The sequence below is a fragment of the Oryctolagus cuniculus genome, chromosome 2 (genome assembly GCF_051225735.1).
Source record: "Oryctolagus cuniculus isolate XC-2025 breed Fujian yellow rabbit chromosome 2, ASM5122573v1, whole genome shotgun sequence".
Lineage (NCBI taxonomy): Eukaryota > Metazoa > Chordata > Mammalia > Lagomorpha > Leporidae > Oryctolagus > Oryctolagus cuniculus.
The window spans coordinates 122099089-122115169 of record NC_142868.1 but is presented as its reverse complement, the minus strand read 5'-3'; the positions used below and the strand labels follow the sequence as shown (position 1 = coordinate 122115169).

Here is a 16081-nt window from a genome sequence, read left to right as displayed (position 1 = left end):
ACCAGGTTCCACCGGCAATGCAGGCAGGGCCCTGGGGCCTGGATGCCAGCACCTGGGGGTCACGTGCCCGGGAATCCTGAATGTCCAAGGTGATGCCCCTACTATCTGACCTTGACCTGGACGGAGCCAGAGGGGCACCGGGGAAGCCAGTGGCTTCAGCTGAGTGTGGGACAGCAGGAAGTGCACCACCCAGGCTGGCAGTGCATGCAGGGGAGCCAGCTGTCAAAAAGGGGGGTCCATAGGTGGCCCAGTTACTCATCTCCCCGGATGCCCCTCACTGTGCTTTCAGGAGGCAGTGAAGCACAATGGTTCAAAGCTTGGGTCTGGGGGTTAGCTGGCCTCGTTTTCCATTGGCAGGTTTATTCTCCCCCTCTGGGAGCCTTGGTTTTGTTCATTGTCAGAGGGGTTCTGTTCCCTGGGCTGGTGTAAGTATTAATGGGACAGACCCTGCAATCATTCCCTGTGGGGTTGTTATCGCTGCCTGGATTTCTAGCATCCACTCCTGGTGGCCGAAGCCCTAAGCCTGAAGCTCTTCTGTTCCTTTCCTTTCCAGCTTCACCCCTGTTCCCTGAACCAGACATCCAGGGGATAGGGAACGTACCAGTGACACTATTATGTGATGCCAACGTGTTGGCATCAAACTGACTCAAAGTTCAGTGTGGCTCTGGCCTCAGAATCAGCCCTTAAGGCATTCGGATATGGCTGAAGAGCCCATGAGAGTATTTTAGGCATGGAAAGCCAAGACACTCTGGAAAAAAAAAAAAACGGGGCCATCAAAGAAGGAGGTACCTTTCTCTGAAGCGAGGAGAGAACTTCCACTTTTGACTATGATCCTGTCGGAATAAGATCGAAGTTGGCAAACTCAAAAGGCTTCCATAGCCTTGGCAACTCATGACTAGAGCCCAGGGAGATTACTGACGCCATAAACAAGAGTGTCAAATTGTTAAGTCAACAACAGGAGTCACTGTGTACTTCTTATGTGGGATCTGTCCTTAATGTGTTGTCCAATGTGAAGTAATGCTATAACTAGTACTGAAATAGTATTTTACACTTTGTGTTTCTGTGTGGGTGCAAACTGATGAAATCTTTACTTAATACATACTGAATCGATCTTCTGTATATAAAGAGAATTGAAAATGAATCTTGATGTGAATGGAATGGGAGAGGGAGCGGGAGATGGGAGGGGTGTGAGTGGGAGGGAAATTATGGGGGGGAAAGCCAATGTAATCCATAAACTGTACTTTGGAAATTTATATTTACTAAATTAAAAAATCTGAAAAAAAAAGAAATAATTTGTGAAAACAGGAGCAGGCAGTTAGCCTAACAATTCAGGTGTCTGCTTTCCACCTTGGAGTGCCTGTTTTCCATTCCTGGCTCTAGGTATTTACTCCAGCTTCTCCCCACTGCCGACCTTGGGAGGCAGCAGTTGTGGCTCAAGTAATTGAGTTCCTATCTCCCGTGAGAGTCGGGGGCACATTTCTGGGTCCTGGCTTTGGCCCTGGCCCAGCCCTAACCATTGCAGGTATCTGGTGAGTGAAACAGTGAATGGGTGCTCTCTTTGTGTCTGTCTGTGTCTCTCTTTTTCTCTTTCTCTCTCTGCCTCTGATTCCAAAATAAATTTAAAAAAAATTTTAATTTGTGAAAACATAAAAAGTAGCCATGAGGCAATACATTATTTGAGCTACAAATTAATCATTTATACCTATTATCTACTTTAAGAAGCTCTTTATATAGGTTAGTGTAAATACCATTTTTATGTATACTATTTTTTATAATGAACTGGAAAGAAACATGCCATTGCAATTAAATGTAACCATTAAATATACCAGGTTTAAGATCTGAAATTCTGTGGATGGGGATTCAGAGGAAGAGAGTCTGGAAGGAAAAAAACACTTAATTTTCATTGTATATCAGTACTGTTGAACTTTTAAAAAGTATGTATATATTGCTTTTTCCATTATAAAATATACTTTTAAAAGTGAAAAAAAAAGTTCAGTGTGGGATTTTTTTTTATTTTTTTTTATTTTTGACAGGCAGAGGGGACAGTGAGAGAGAGAGAGACAGAGAGAAAGGTCTTCCTTTTGCCGTTGGTTCACCCTCCAGTGGCCGCCGCGGCTGGTGCGCTGCAGCCGGCGCACCGCGCTGATCCGATGGCAGGAGCCAGGTACTTCTCCTGGTCTCCCATGGGGTGCAGGGCCCAAGCAGTTGGGCCATCCTCCACTGCACTCCCTGGCCACAGCAGAGAGCTGGCCTGGAAGAGGGGCAACCGGGACAGAATCCAGCGCCCCGACTGGGACTAGAACCCGGTGTGCCGGCGCTGCAAGGCGGAGGATTAGCCTAGTGAGCCGCGGCGCCGGCCCAGTGTGGGATGTTTTTGACAAAGGGCAGAGATTTTCTTGGGGTGTCTGTGTCATCCCATCAAGGGGCGGAGCACCCTGCGAGCTTTTTTATTGACAGCTCTATGGATGTGTGACACCCATTTTACTGTCATCCCAGGGCCATCACTCCAGGGTCCCAAACCAGCATCAAGTTCCTAGCCGGGAAACTGCACTGTGTGCAGTCCTGGCAGTGTTCTACCACCAGGGGGCGCTGCCTAGCTGGTCTTTGCCCTGCATCTCAAGGAGGCTGAGAGAGGGCAGAGCTAAGATCCCTGCTGGGGAACAGATTTAATGCCCAGTGTAGGGGGGTGCGGGCCAGCTGGCCGGGGCCTTGAAGGTCTGCGTCCTGCCAGGCTGTGACTGGAGACAGCAGGGACCCTTCATAGCAGCTGGACTTTTTACCGTTTGCCTCACACACAGGTCCGTCTAACATGAACAGGATGTTACGTGGTAATGAACCCAGGCTCAGAGAGGTGACCGGGCTGCGCAAAGCCGCGGCTCCTCCGAGGCCCGCCCGCCGGTGCATTCAACCAGGGAGAGAGGCAGCGAGGGCGCAGGTGGAGCCTGGAGCCCGGAGCCCAGCTCCACGTGCACCCAAGGCAGCTGACTTCCCACCCACCCTATCCCCTCCTCCACCCTCAGGGACCTGCTGCTCTATTCGAAGGGCTTGGGAAGGGCCTCAGGACCAGTGCGAGTGGGGCTCACTACTGAACCAAGACGAGCGATTCTTCCTGGTCTGTTTAGGGCTGACACAGCCCTGCCAGAAACTTCTCACACAGCCCACCTGGCCACAGCAACACCGCCTGCACTTGCACTTGGAGTCTGGGGGCAGGTCCCGGGGTCCGGGCTGACACAGGAGGCCCAAGGCCACCCTTATGTCTGCCTGAGGCACGGTGCGCTGTTATCGTCTCTGCTTCATACAGGAAAGCGAGGTCCAGAAAGAGCCGGAGCCCTGCAGCTTTGCTCCATCTCTGCCACTGCCTGGCAAGATGCGCTGGGTCGGGGCTCCAGACAGAGCGATGGAGAGGGCACAAGGGTTGGTGTGCTTCAGCAAACATTTCCTGGGCAGCAGGCATTTCAGGTACTCACCAATCCGGAGGGTGTAGCTGGCTTGCCGGGGCGGCAGAAGCAAGCAGGAGCCACGGCAGGCTGGGGCGATCAGCAAGGGCTTCTGAGAGGAGGGGGAACTGGAGGTGGACATGAGAGGAGGGGCATACTCGGCCAGGAGCAAAGGCCACGTGTTAGGGACCAGGGCTGGATGAGGAAGCCACAGGGGAAGCAGGGGGCACGCCCTTGGTCTTCAGAACAGAGGTGAGGTGCAGGCAGAGCCAGGTGAGCAGGGAAGGGGGTGTCTGGGGAACCATCTCAGAGGATTCACTGTAGTCAGCAAATCACTTCTCAGCATGCGCCGTGCATGCGTGCGCACTGTGTGTGTGTGTGCGTGTGTGTGTGTGTGTCTGTGTTTCAAGCCTACGTCAACGTCATTTTCCATTTATGACCTCCTTTTGTTTTCCCGGAGACGTTGGCTAGCCAGGGATATCATCCTCCAAGGCAGAAACAGGGCTCCCATGGGACGACAGGCCCTGTTCACCATCGCAGTAGAAAAGCTGAGGCCCAACAGCGCTGGGTGCTTGTCCCTGGACCTCGGGCCCAGACTCTCAGCCCACCTCCCAGACCCCCACATGCTGCAGGTCACTCTCCAGGCTGGGCGTGAGCCCTTGCACTTTTACTAGAGCTCAAGGCCAGGGTCAAGGGACCATCTTCTGGGTACGCAGGAGGTACAGCCACGGTGAGAGGGTCAGAGGTGAGAGAACTCCCCAGCTGTCCCGGGGGGGGGGGGCAGACGTGTGGAGGTGGCCTGTGTGCCAGGGCTCTTAGTCTGACTTCTGCCTGTCAGAGTGGAGAGGCACAGAGGACTGGAGACCTGGGGAGTACCAGGGGCCAGCACCTGCAGATCTCTCTCTGAGCCAGGTTCTGCTCTCCCAACCCTCAGGTGGAAGACAAGACCAGGAGCCCCTGTGCACCATGAGGGGATGGAGGCACGCTGAGGTTAAGGGATGAGTTCCGGAGATCACCCAGCAAGTGCACCCAGGGATTCTGCCTCGGTTAGTACTTCATTCATACTCACAAACACCACCTCCCACGTGCCTGGTGCCAGGATTCCTTTGGGCATCGCTGGGACTCGGGCGTTGATGTCCCCTGAATTTCTCATTCATAGGGGCCTGGGGTGAGAGGGCTTCAGATTCTCCCAGGCGCCAGGGCAGTGTGCGAATCCCAACCTTCCATCCTCTGTTGCTGCTCGGGAAAAGCGTGTGCAGCCTCAGTTTCCCTAGGGCCTAAACTCTCTCAAATACTCCTGGCTTCCTTGTTCCAGCAAGTGAGAGCGCTTACTGGGTCGCTGACCCTTCTCGGTCCGCCCGAACGGGACAAGCCGCAGCGGGCGGGCAGAGGGCAAGGTGGGCGCTGTGTCCCCAAGAAGCTGCAGCAGGGCAGGCCCCGCGGGGCTGTGCGGAAGGGCGCAGCGCAGAGGGCCACGCGCCCAGGCGCAGGGCAGGGAGCAGCGCGCCCCCATCCGAGCAGGGGCGGGGCGGGGGTCCCGAGGAGGCAGGTTCCGCGCCGACGGGAGGGGGCTGGCCGGGAGGTGGAGAGCACGCGGACAAAGGAGGCGGCCGGCGGCCCAGCTGTTTTGAAAAATGCTTCCTGTTTCTTTAAAGGCGCTCGCGGCTCGGGCGGCTGGGGCTGGGGAGGCGACGGCTGCAGGAGCTGCCTCCTCTCCGGGCGGCGGCGCTGACTGATCTCGCGAACCGGGCTTCTGTGTAAACTGAGGCTAAACAAACACAGATGGAGCGCAGCGGGCGTTCTCCAGCAGTGCTGGCGCGGCGGCAGCGACTTCAGATGACACTCTGAGCGCTCCGGGAGCGGACGGCCCCGCGGCCACGCCGAGCCGGCGGCGCAGCTGCCCCGGGCGAGGGGGAGAGGGCGCGCGGGCGGGAGCGCGGGCGGGCGGAGGGGGAGCGCCCGAGACTCGGCGGCGCTGCGCGCGGCGGCGGCCCGGGCAGAGCCGGCGCGCGGCGTGCAGAGCGGGTGCAGCCGGCGCGCGTCCCGCGTCCCCACGCCCCCCCGGCCCGCGCGCTGTCCGCGCCATGAAGCACATCCCGGTCCTCGAGGACGGGCCGTGGAAGACCGTGTGCGTGAAGGAGCTGAACGGCCTCAAGAAGCTCAAGCGCAAGGGCAAGGAGCCGGCGCGGCGCGCGAACGGCTATAAAACTTTCCGATTGGACTTGGAAGCGCCCGAGCCCGCCGCCGCCGCCGCCACCGCCACCAACGGGCTGCGGGACAGGACCCAGCGGCTGCAGCCCGTCCCCGTCCTGGCCCCTGTGCCAGCCGCCGTGGCGCCGGCCGTTCTCCCAGGTGGGAGCGCGGACACAGCTGGGGAGCGCAGGGGCGCCGGGGCGCCGGAGGTCTCGGACGCACGGAAACGCGGCTTCGCCCTGGGCGCAGTGGGTCCGGGACTCCCCACGCCGCCGCCGCCGCCGCCTCCAGCGCCCCTGGGCCAGGCACCTGGAGGTCCCGAGGCACCGTCGTTCCGCGAGCCCGGCCTGCGTCCCCGCATCTTGCTGTGCGCACCGCCCGCACGCCCGGCGCCAGCCGCGCCCCCCGCGCCCCCGGAGCCCTCGGTGCGCCCCGCGCTCCCCACGCGCCCGGGGGAAAGTTCCTACTCGTCAATTTCACACGTAATTTACAATAACCACCCGGATTCCTCCGCGTCGCCTAGGAAACGGCCGGGCGAGGCGACCGCCGCCTCCTCGGAGATCAAAGCCCTACAGCAGACCCGGAGGCTCCTGGCGAACGCCAGGGAGCGGACGCGGGTGCACACCATCAGCGCAGCCTTCGAGGCGCTCAGGAAGCAGGTACCTGCGCCCCGCGTCCCGCTCCCCGCGCCTGGGGGCGTGCGGCCGGGTGGGTGGCTGGGTGACCCGGCACAGCTGCCAGGGCAGGGGTGCGTTTGAGGAGCAAGCTGTCGCCGCACGGTCCGACCGCGGGGCCCACACGGGATTGGGCAGTCGTGGGGCCGCGACCTCTGCCGCAGCGCTGGCACGAATCTGAGCTTGCAAAGTGGAGGTGAGGGTTGGAGCTCTCCGGGCCGGGTCCGCGCCGGCACCCCGGGATATAAGCCTGACTGCGCGTCAGACTCCAGCCTCGGCGTTCATTTTTATGGCCGCGAATATTTGTTTCCTGAAGTCCCCAGGGCGCCGTGGGGGCGTGGGGAGGGAAATGTGGAACTCTGTCCCGGGAGCGGGGAGGGACACTCTTTCCCTTGGGAGTATTTGGTGTGGGTAAAGGGTCTTAACGCCCCGTTGGTGCTGGCGAGGCCCAGAACACCGCGAAGGAGCGATCTTGGGGCTGCTTGAGTGTGAGGGTCTCGACGAGGGCGAACGTGGAGGAAGGGGGAGCCCGTGAGCCCATCTTCATCCCCGGCTCCCAGCAGGCGTACCTGGCGCGCTCGCTCAGGCTGCTGCTGGCCTCTGCACCCCTCGCCTTGGCGTTCTTCAGGTCCTGGCTGCAAGCGCGCCCCCTCCCCAGGGGCGGCGTCAGGCGTTGGCTGGTGGGAGTCTGCTGAGAGAGGCCCTTAGCTGCGGGATTCCCTAGGGAGGGGGTGCAGGATGGGGCGCTCGCTGTGTGGGTTGGTGTGGACTGCCCCACCAGACAGCGCCCCGTGGTGGGGGTGTGGAGAAACACTTAACCCAAGACTTGCTCATGGTGGGGCGAGGCAGGGCACAACACTACAGCTCAGCAGCACCCTGTGCTTCTGGCTTCTAGAAAGGGACTGGCAAGTGCCCCACCCCCACCCCATCCCACACAGGGAATGGAGAAGGGTTGGGGGTGGATGCTTCTGGTTTGAGGAGTAAGGTTTTTTTTTTTTTTTTTTTTTCTTTCCCCTATGTGTGACTGACTTGCTCTGTGACTCCAGGAAAGTTACTCAACCACTCTGGGCTTTAGCCAGCAACACATTTCGGAATATGTGACCTTTCTAAATCCTACTCTTCTCTTTCTCCAGGAGTAGCATGGGGGTAGCTGTGCCTGTGTCTGCTGAACCCCTGGGGGAGAGAAACTATGCAGCTTTTGAGCCAAAGTGTGTCTCTTGAGTGGGGGTGGGGCAGTGCCTGCAGCCGCACCAGCTGTGCCCTGGGCAGGAGGTCCAGTGGAGCAGTCAGCCCAGCCCCGGCCAGCAGCTCTGTGTGTGAGTGTCTGGGGAGGGACTGCAGCCCGCGGGGCGTCCTGCAGCCCACTCGGTGAGCCGGAAGGTGACAGAGGGCAGAGAACTACCCGTCCACCTGCTCACCTTGCACCTAAGGGAGTCCCTTCCAGACTGGGAGCCACGTGCCAGGGCCTCCCAGCTGGTGAGTCACGGGCAGGGCTGGCGCCCAGGTCCTTTTGCTGCCGGTTCAGGGCCCGTCTGCCCCTCCAGCTGCTGCTTTCAGTTCCAAGGGAGAAAATACTCCTGGCAGGGGTGCTTGGTTACGGCTCGGGGTCCGGGGGCTTGTACTTCTGCCCACGAGACATCCGGTCTTCCCTGACCTTAACGACACCCCAGTCAGGGTTGGACTCACCCATTTCACGGAATGGAAACCTGAGGCCGCAGAAGGAGGGAGACTGGTCCAAGAGCACCTGGCAGGTTAGGGAAGATGGCAGTGGTCCCTAGAATGTCTGCTGACCAACTATCCCACAGTGCTGTCTGTGTGTCTAAGCAGAAAGCTCAGAGGGAGACAGGTGCACACACCCCTGCGTGTGCCCGCCAGCACACAGAAGTACCCGGTCACAGAGTGCCTGTTCCTGTTCGCTTCCTCATCGCCCACTCTTCCTGTCCCTCCCCGGGAAAGGCTGCAAGGCCAGAGTGCACACCTGCCTATTGTCTCAGAAGGAAGGAAATAGAGCCAGTGCACTTCTGGTCGCACAGCCAAGGCCAAGGCCGTGCCCGCTGTGTCCCACCACGCGGCACCCGTATCATGGAGGAGACCCCATGTCCCAGTGCGGTGCCTTCTTCCCCTGCACCGCAGTCTCCCGCCTGCGTGATGCACAGATGGGCTGCAGCTCTGGAGCTGGACTCAGGCCTGCCTGTTAGAAACGGGCTCTCGGGACAGGAGAGGTGGGAGGGTGGCTTTGCCCGATCTGGGACCTTGGTGGCCCCGAGGTTAGTGCTGGGGTTGGGTCTGGGGCTTTGGTCTCCTAAGCAGCTTCCTAGTATGGGGTGGGGTGGGAAGAGCACTGGCCCGGGTGTTCAGGGACTGGGCTTTGAGTCGTGTTCCCACCACATGCTCTCTGTGCGGCTGTGGACAAGTCACTCTCCCTCTCTGGGCCTCAGGTGCTAAAGCTGTGACATGATGCCACTGCTGTCCTCCTTCCCTCTTCTTTGCAAAGAGCACGTGGAGGAAGAAACGAGCATCTCTTAAAAGCATCCTAGGGCGCTCAGAGCTGGGCAAGGCTTCAACAGATGTAGCAGTACCACGTCTTTGTTTTCTTCTAAAGATTCATTCATTCATTTATTTCAAAGGCTAAGCGAGAGGGAGAGATAGAGAAAGATTTTCCATCCATTGGTTCACTCCCCAAATGACTGCAGCACAGGACTGGGCCAGGAGCCAGGAACTCCATCCTGATCTCCCCCATGGGTGGCGAGGGTCCATGTATTTGGGCCATCTTCCACTCCTTCCCAGGCACCTTAGCAGGAAGCTAGATCAGAGGCAGAGCAGCCGGGACTCCAATGCACTCTGATACAGGATGCCAGCGTTGCAGGCAGCGGCTTAACCACAACCGCGGCCGCTGTGTGCCAGGCACTGATACAAGCCCGCTATGTGTACTGGTTCATCTGGTGTCATAGGTGCCGTTATCCTGTCCCCGTCCCGCCCCATTTCACAGGTGGTGACACTGAGGTCCAGAGAGCTTGTCGACGTTGGCTGAGGTCGTGCGGCTCTTTGCAATGGACATGGCCTCACAGGTCCTGTGTGGTACACCACTTTGCCATGCCGTTCACTGGGCTGCAGCGTGGTGGGTTCTCCGTGGCTCTGTCTGGTCGCAGCCTGCATAGCTGCGTGCCACTGTCACTGCACAGCCTGGATTTGAATCAGGGCTAATGAGTTGCTTCAGTGCCTGGGGTCCTTAACAGCTCTGTGCTTCAGCCTGCCTAAGGCCCTGAGCACGAGGAAGCCAGACAGGCTCCTGTTGGGCCATAATCCACCATCTTCTCCACTGGGAGGAGAGCAGGGGAGGGCGGAGCGAGGCTGCTGCAGGTGGAGGGAGAGGCCCTCTGGTCTAGGGGTAGGGACCGGCCAGGGCAGATGGTCGGGCTGTAGCACATGCCACCAGCCCAGCTGCACCAGAGCCCCCTCCCTGCAGCCCCAGGGGACGGCCATGTGTGCACAGCTGGGCCTGGCCTGTCTTCAACACTGCTCCCTGCCGGCTGGGAGGGGTCCAAGGGAAAGGCTAGCCTTGCTGTGGGAGGGAGGGGATGCTGGGAGGGGCTGGGGGCCTTGGCCTCCGGCAGGGCCTTTCTGCTGGCGAGCTGGGCCCACCTCGGGGTCCCTGGCCAAGCCCTGCCTTGGGGATGGAGGAATGGCAGCCACGGGAGGTGGCTGGGGCGTCTCCCCCGTGAAGGCCCAGGCCACCTCCCCTGCTGTCCCTGCAGTCTCCTGGGGGTCCTCACTAAGCAAAATCCGGTACCCAGGGGAGGACACGGAGATGGTGCCCCCAGCTCCGGAGCTCCCTCTCTCTCAAATCCCATGTGCAGAAGGGAGACACGGGGGACCTCCTCCAGCGATGGGGGGCAGGCCTGTTGGCACCGGGGGCTCCCCACAGGCAGGGGCGCATGCCGGAGGGGCCCCTGTTGAGCCTCATGGTGCCGCTCCCTTTCCTGGGCCTGTTGAGATCTGAAGTGCTGTCTCCCCTTTTACAGATGAGAACATTTACAGAAGGGGAAGCTCATCCCACAGAGGTCACAGCGTGACCAGGCTCTGTCCCTGGGACTGTCTGGCTGGCCCTGGGGCCATAGCTCCTAACTGCCAAGACCCAGACTCCCAGCGTCCAGCCCCGGGGCTGTGCTGGTGGCTCCGAGGTGAAAGGATGCATTTAAAGTGACCTCTGAGGGACCTTGCCCTTCCCTGCCCTGCTCTGCCCTGCCCTGCCCGATCGGCTCAGCCTCCCAGGTGGCTGGAGAGTGGGCCCAGATGGGGGCCAGCACCCAGATGGGTGCAGTGGATAGTTGCTGCTGCAGCTGGACAGACCCAGGGCTCCCGGCGGGCTTCTGGGAGGGTGTCTTGGATGGGATCTGAAGAGCGGGCAGGAGGCGGTGCAGAAGCAGGAGGGCAGAGGGCCTCGAGGCCATGCCTGCAGGCCCTGGCTGGCTTTTGGCTTTGTCTCTCCCTGGCATCTCCCCACATCTGCCCACTGCGACCTCATCCTGAGCGCCCAGGTACTCTGTAGGGCTGGGGACCCGCCCCTGGCTACGGGGTTGGCCAACGGGAGAGCCAGGCCCTCAGGCTCCCAGGCCAGTCCCCTTCCTCTGCTTTTCCCTGCATGCTGGGGTCAGGCGACGGTCCAGCTCGGGGTAGGTGGGAAGCACTGTTTGGGGGAGCACCTGGGATGTTTGAAAAATGCCAAAGGCTGCCCCTTTGAAGTTTAGAAATCATTGGGTGAGCAGAGGCAGGCCCTTATTCCCTTCTTGGAAGCCGGGTGGTCTGACGGTAGGGAGTGGGGACCAGGTGCTCCTGCCTCCTCCTCTGGCCTGTCTCCTCGGACCTCAGGGGGAACAGGTGGCTGTTGGGGGAGGGGCAGGATCTGGGTCTTGGTGGCGATGCTTAAAGAAGTAATGCACTGGGATCTCAATGAGGGGCTCCACCCACAGCTCAGGATAGGCTGGCTGGCTACCCTGGACTACAGAGGATCGAATCCTGAAGCCGCTCCTGCTGGCTAACGGGCAAGAGTCCAGCTCAGGCACGGGTTCAAAACCCACCTGTGTCTCAGCGGCTGGGAGACATGAAATTCCTACGTGCTGGGGGCAGGAGCGAAGATTGTCTCTGTGCAATAGAAGTGATCGATCGCCGGCGTCGTGGCTCACCAGGCTAATCCTCCGCCTTGTGGCGCCGGCACACCGGGTTCTAGTCCCGGTAGGGGTGCCAGATTCTGTCCCGGTTGCCCCTCTTCCAGGCCAGCTCTCTGCTGTGGCCAGGGAGTGCAGTGGAGGATGGCCCAAGTGCTTGGGCCCTGCACCCCTTGGGAGACCAGGAGAAGCACCTGGCTCCTGCCATCAGATCAGCGTGGTGCGCCGGCCACAGCCCGCTGGCCGCGGCGGCCATTGGAGGGTGAACAAATGGCAAAGGAAGACCTTTCTCTCTGTCTCTCTCTCTCACTGTCCACTCTGCCTGTCCAAAAAAAAAAAAAAAAAGAAGTGATCAATCCTACTGCCTACTGCACCAGGCTGCCTCGAAGATGGAAGCAGACTCTGTTATTGGCATGTCCATCCTCTGCCTGGGCCCCTCGGGCATGGAGGGCCCAAGCCACACAGGCCCTGTGGCCCAGGATGTCAGCCCTCTGCTTCCCCCAGCGCAGATGGGCGCGTGGGTAGGCACCGCAGCGCCCCATGCATGGGAATGCCACGTGTGGTTTTCTTGGAGACCTGGCGTTTGACAGAAGTCACGAGGGGATGCAGGGACACGTCTGGGATGAAAATGCCCCAGAACCTGGCGTGGGCACCCATGGGTCACCTTTGTCCTCATCTGTTGCTCTGTAGTTGCCCAGCGGTGCTGGGTCCCAGGACTGCCCCATGCTGAGCCCTCCTGAGAGCCCCACACCCTGCTGGAAGGTTAGCTATTCCAGGGCTCCCTCTGGGGGACAGGGAGGCTCTGGGCTTTGTCACAAGGCTGGGCCCAGGCCCCAGGACCTCCCTGGGGTGAAGAGCAGGCAGAGGCGCTAGGCTGGCCCCTTGTTTGTTTGTTCAGGCTGATAAAGCAGGATTCGCTGGACCGTGCCTGGGATCAAGCAAGGCACACTGTCCTGCCCACTCTTCTCACAAGGAGTTGGAGCTGCGGCCAGGACTGGGAGTGGGAGGAGGCGGCGCGTGCTTGAAAGGGAGCTGGCGTTCTCTGGGTGGCCTCCTCTCCCTCTCTGGGTCTCTGAATTTCAGGACCCCTGGGGTCTGTGTCCCGGCTCCGGAACTTGCGTGGGGACCCTCTGCTACACCGAGGGTGGGGACTCCCTGAGCTCTGGTAGGCTTTGCTTATTCTGTGCAGCACACGGGTCCTCTCGTTGAATCCTCACTGCTCTGTTCGCGGTAGGGCGAGGACACCGAGGCCCAGGATGACCTTGGGCTGACAGCAGGGCGGGACGAGAGCCAGGAGCTGAACGCGGGTGACAGAAGGGCACGTGCACTTGGGCTGTGTGCCGGGCAGCTGGGTCTCCATCCTCAGAGAGTGAAGGTGTTTGAACTCAGTTCAGAGTGCATGCTGGGGTCACCTGGTGGACTCAGAGGGCGCGCGTGTGCTCATCCTGATTCCCTTGTCCTATAAACCCTTTCGAGGGCCTGTACGGGCAGCTCCCATATGCTAGTCCACTCCCAAATGCTTGCAACAGCCGGGGGTGGGTCAGGCTGAAGCCAGGAGCCAGGAACTCAACTCAGGTCTTCCACATGGGGGACAGGGGCCCAAGCCCTTGAGCCATCACCTGCTACCTCACAGGATGCACATTTCTGGGGAGCTGCACCAGAAGCCAAGTGGCCAGGCCTTGAAGTAGGCACTCTGATATGAGATGGGAGTATCCCAGTCTATGCCGAACACCTGCCCCTGTTATAACATTATAACAGCACCCGAGTGTGAATTCTCTGAAGGCAGGAGGTCGAACTCCCATCTGCTGGTTTGTTCCCCAAGACCAGGTGGGGGGGAGGTGCAGGGGGCAAAGCCAGGAGCTAGGAACTTGGTCCAGGTCTCCTGTGTGGGTGGCAGGGAGCCAACCTCTTGAGCTGGACTGGAAGAAGGGCAACCGGGACAGAATCCAGAGCCCCGACCGGGACTAGAACCCGGAGTGCCGGTGCCGCAGGCAGAGGATTAGCCTAGTGATCCTTGACCTCCCAGGGTCTGTGTTAGCAGGAAGCTGGAGTCAGGAATTGAACCCAGGTACTTGGTGTGGGACGTAGGCAGCTTAACCAGTGTCTCAATTGCTAGGCTAAATGCCCATCCTGGGAATCAGATTTTTAAATCATTGAATCCCCAAGTGCCCAGCAAAGCGAGGGTCACTGAATGAATGAATGAAACATCAGAGATGTTTCTGTGTAAACAGATGGTGCTTAGCACAGGTAATAAAACTAGGTGAAACACCCTAGCCCCGCCCCCGACCCCTGCCGGGCCGAGGGATGCACTGCGCAGAAGTCCCTGCAGGCCAGCGCCTCGGCTCACTAGGCTAATCCTCCGCCTTACGGCGCCGGCACACCGGGTTCTAATGCCGGTCGGGGCGCCAGATTCTGTCCCGGTTGCCCCTCTTCCAGGCCAGCTCTCTGCTGCGGCCAGGGAGTGCAGTGGAGCAGGGCCCAAGTGCTTGGGCCCTGCACCCCATGGGAGACCAGGAGAAGCACCTGGCTCCCAGCTTCGGATCAGCGTGGTGCGCCGGCTGCAGAGTGCCGGCCGCGGCGGCCATTGGAGGGTGAACCAACAGTAAAGGAAGACCTTTCTCTCTGTCTCTCTCTCTCTCACTGTCCACTCTGCCTGTCAAAAAATAAAAAAAAGAAGTCCCTGCAGCCTTGCTAACACCTTCTCCCGTGCTCCACAGGTGCCGTGCTACTCGTATGGGCAGAAGCTGTCTAAGCTGGCCATCCTGAGGATTGCCTGTAACTACATCCTGTCCCTGGCGCGGCTGGCTGACCTGGACTACAGCGCAGACCACAGCAACCTCAGCTTCTCCGAGTGCGTGCAGCGCTGCACCCGCACCCTGCAGGCCGAGGGGCGTGCCAAGAAGCGCAAGGTACTCACTGGCCACTGGGGCTGCACGGGGGAGGCAGGGCTGGGCACTGGCGGGAGCCCTGCCTGTGCGCAGGGTTCCCAGGGGACACAGGTCTCCTCTTCCCTGGGGTTGTCGATGGGACGCTGCCCTGGTAATAGAGCTGCTGGCTGACCTTGGACAGTCATCAGGGTCTCTGGGCCTGGGTTGCCCATCACTTAAATGGAACCCTTCCTGGTGTTGCATGCTTTAAAGTGCTGTTTCCCATGTGGCCCCTGATACATGTCCCGTCAGGACGAGACTCTAGTGAGCAGGGTCACAGTCTAGGAGAGCCCTTCAGCAGGTCAGGGAAGGTGACTTGGCTGAAGTCGCATTCCGAGGCTGCGCACGAAGGCGGGTGATTGTCATCCGTCCATCTGTCCACTCATCCCTTCTTGAGGGGGTTTCTAAGCCCTGACTTCACACAGGCGATCTAGACCGGGGCATAGAGAGCACAGGCGTGGTCCTGGGCCCCATGCTCACAGGGTGCTGAGAGGGAACGTCGCGTGAGTGGACAAAGGTGGGACAGGGTGGCCCGTGCAGAGGGCCGGGGTGGGCCAGGCAGATTAAGGACAGAGTAGGCCGAGGCCGTGGCTCAATAGGCTAATCCTCCGCCTTGCGATGCCGGCACTCCAGGTTCTAGTCCCGGTCGGGGCGCTGGATTCTTTTTTTTTTTTTTTTTTTTGACAGGCAGAGTGGACAGTGAGAGAGAGAGACAGAAAGGTCTCTCTCTCTCACTGTCCACTCTGCCTGTCAAAAAAAAAAAAAAAAAAAAAAAAGGACAAGCTGAAAAGGGGCATCTTAGCGGAAGTGGTGTTTGAACTGGGACCAGCGTAACAGCTAGGAGGCCACCAGGCGGATGGGGCAGGGAACAGCATCCAAGGCCGAGGAACAGCCTGCCCAAGCCCTGTGTGTTTAGGGAAATGCGTACAGGAGGAAGGGTGTTGGGCGTGGCTGATGCTTTGGGCATTTCCTGTCTGGGCTCACTGTAGCCCTTGCTGGAGAGAAACAGACCCAGCGTGGGCGGGGGGCCCGGCCGGGACTGGGAGGAGATGCCTGCCCTGGACGCTCCCAGGGCCACCTGGGAGCAGGTGATGCGGCTGTCCTCTGTGCTGTCCCTCTGCAGCCTCCTTCCTCCCTGGCTTTTCTTCCCCCTCCCTCTGACCTCCCCTTCCCCCAGACGCCCTCAGGCAGGCCTCTCTATGGGCTCTGCAGGCTTCCAGAGCGACCCCCACCCCCCCAGCCCCTCCACAGACCCCAGGCCAACGCCAGGGATGGGCCAGGCCCGGCCTCACCAGCAGCCTCTGCCCTGGCGCTGGCAGTGGCGGCAGTGGCGGCTGCAGTAATTGTGCTTTGCATTCCTGGGAGTGATTTAACGCGGACCAATTAGACGAAATCCTCATCAAGAGGGTAGGGAGGAAGTGCCGCTGCCTGCGCTGGGGCCGCTTTCCTCTGGGGAGTGACACGGGTAAATTAAGGGTGTGATTGATGGCTCCATGCAGCGCGCTGCGACAGAGGGGGTTCGTAAACTCTCGGTGAACTCCCCCTGGCATTCAGCCGTCCTCGTCAGTCCGGGCTGTGGATGGGCAGCGGGGGCAGGTGCCCGCCACCTCCCTACCCCCTTCTCTCACCCACTGAAGGCAGACCATGGAGGCTGCCTCCCTGCCCTGGCTCCTGGATTTGGGGCA

At 59.9% G+C, this 16081-nt stretch overlaps 1 protein-coding gene across 1 annotated transcript in view; it reads left to right on the top strand.

The window, feature by feature from the left end:
• The first annotated feature begins 5130 nt into the window (after positions 1-5130).
• ATOH8 (atonal bHLH transcription factor 8) overlaps positions 5131-16081 on the top strand; it is a 29389-nt gene continuing 18438 nt past the window's right edge. The window contains exons 1-2 of the mRNA XM_008254167.5: positions 5131-6289; positions 14187-14378. Of these exons, the coding sequence (XP_008252389.3) occupies positions 5522-6289; positions 14187-14378 (960 nt within the window). The 5' untranslated portion in view covers positions 5131-5521. The remainder of the gene's footprint in view (positions 6290-14186; positions 14379-16081) is intronic.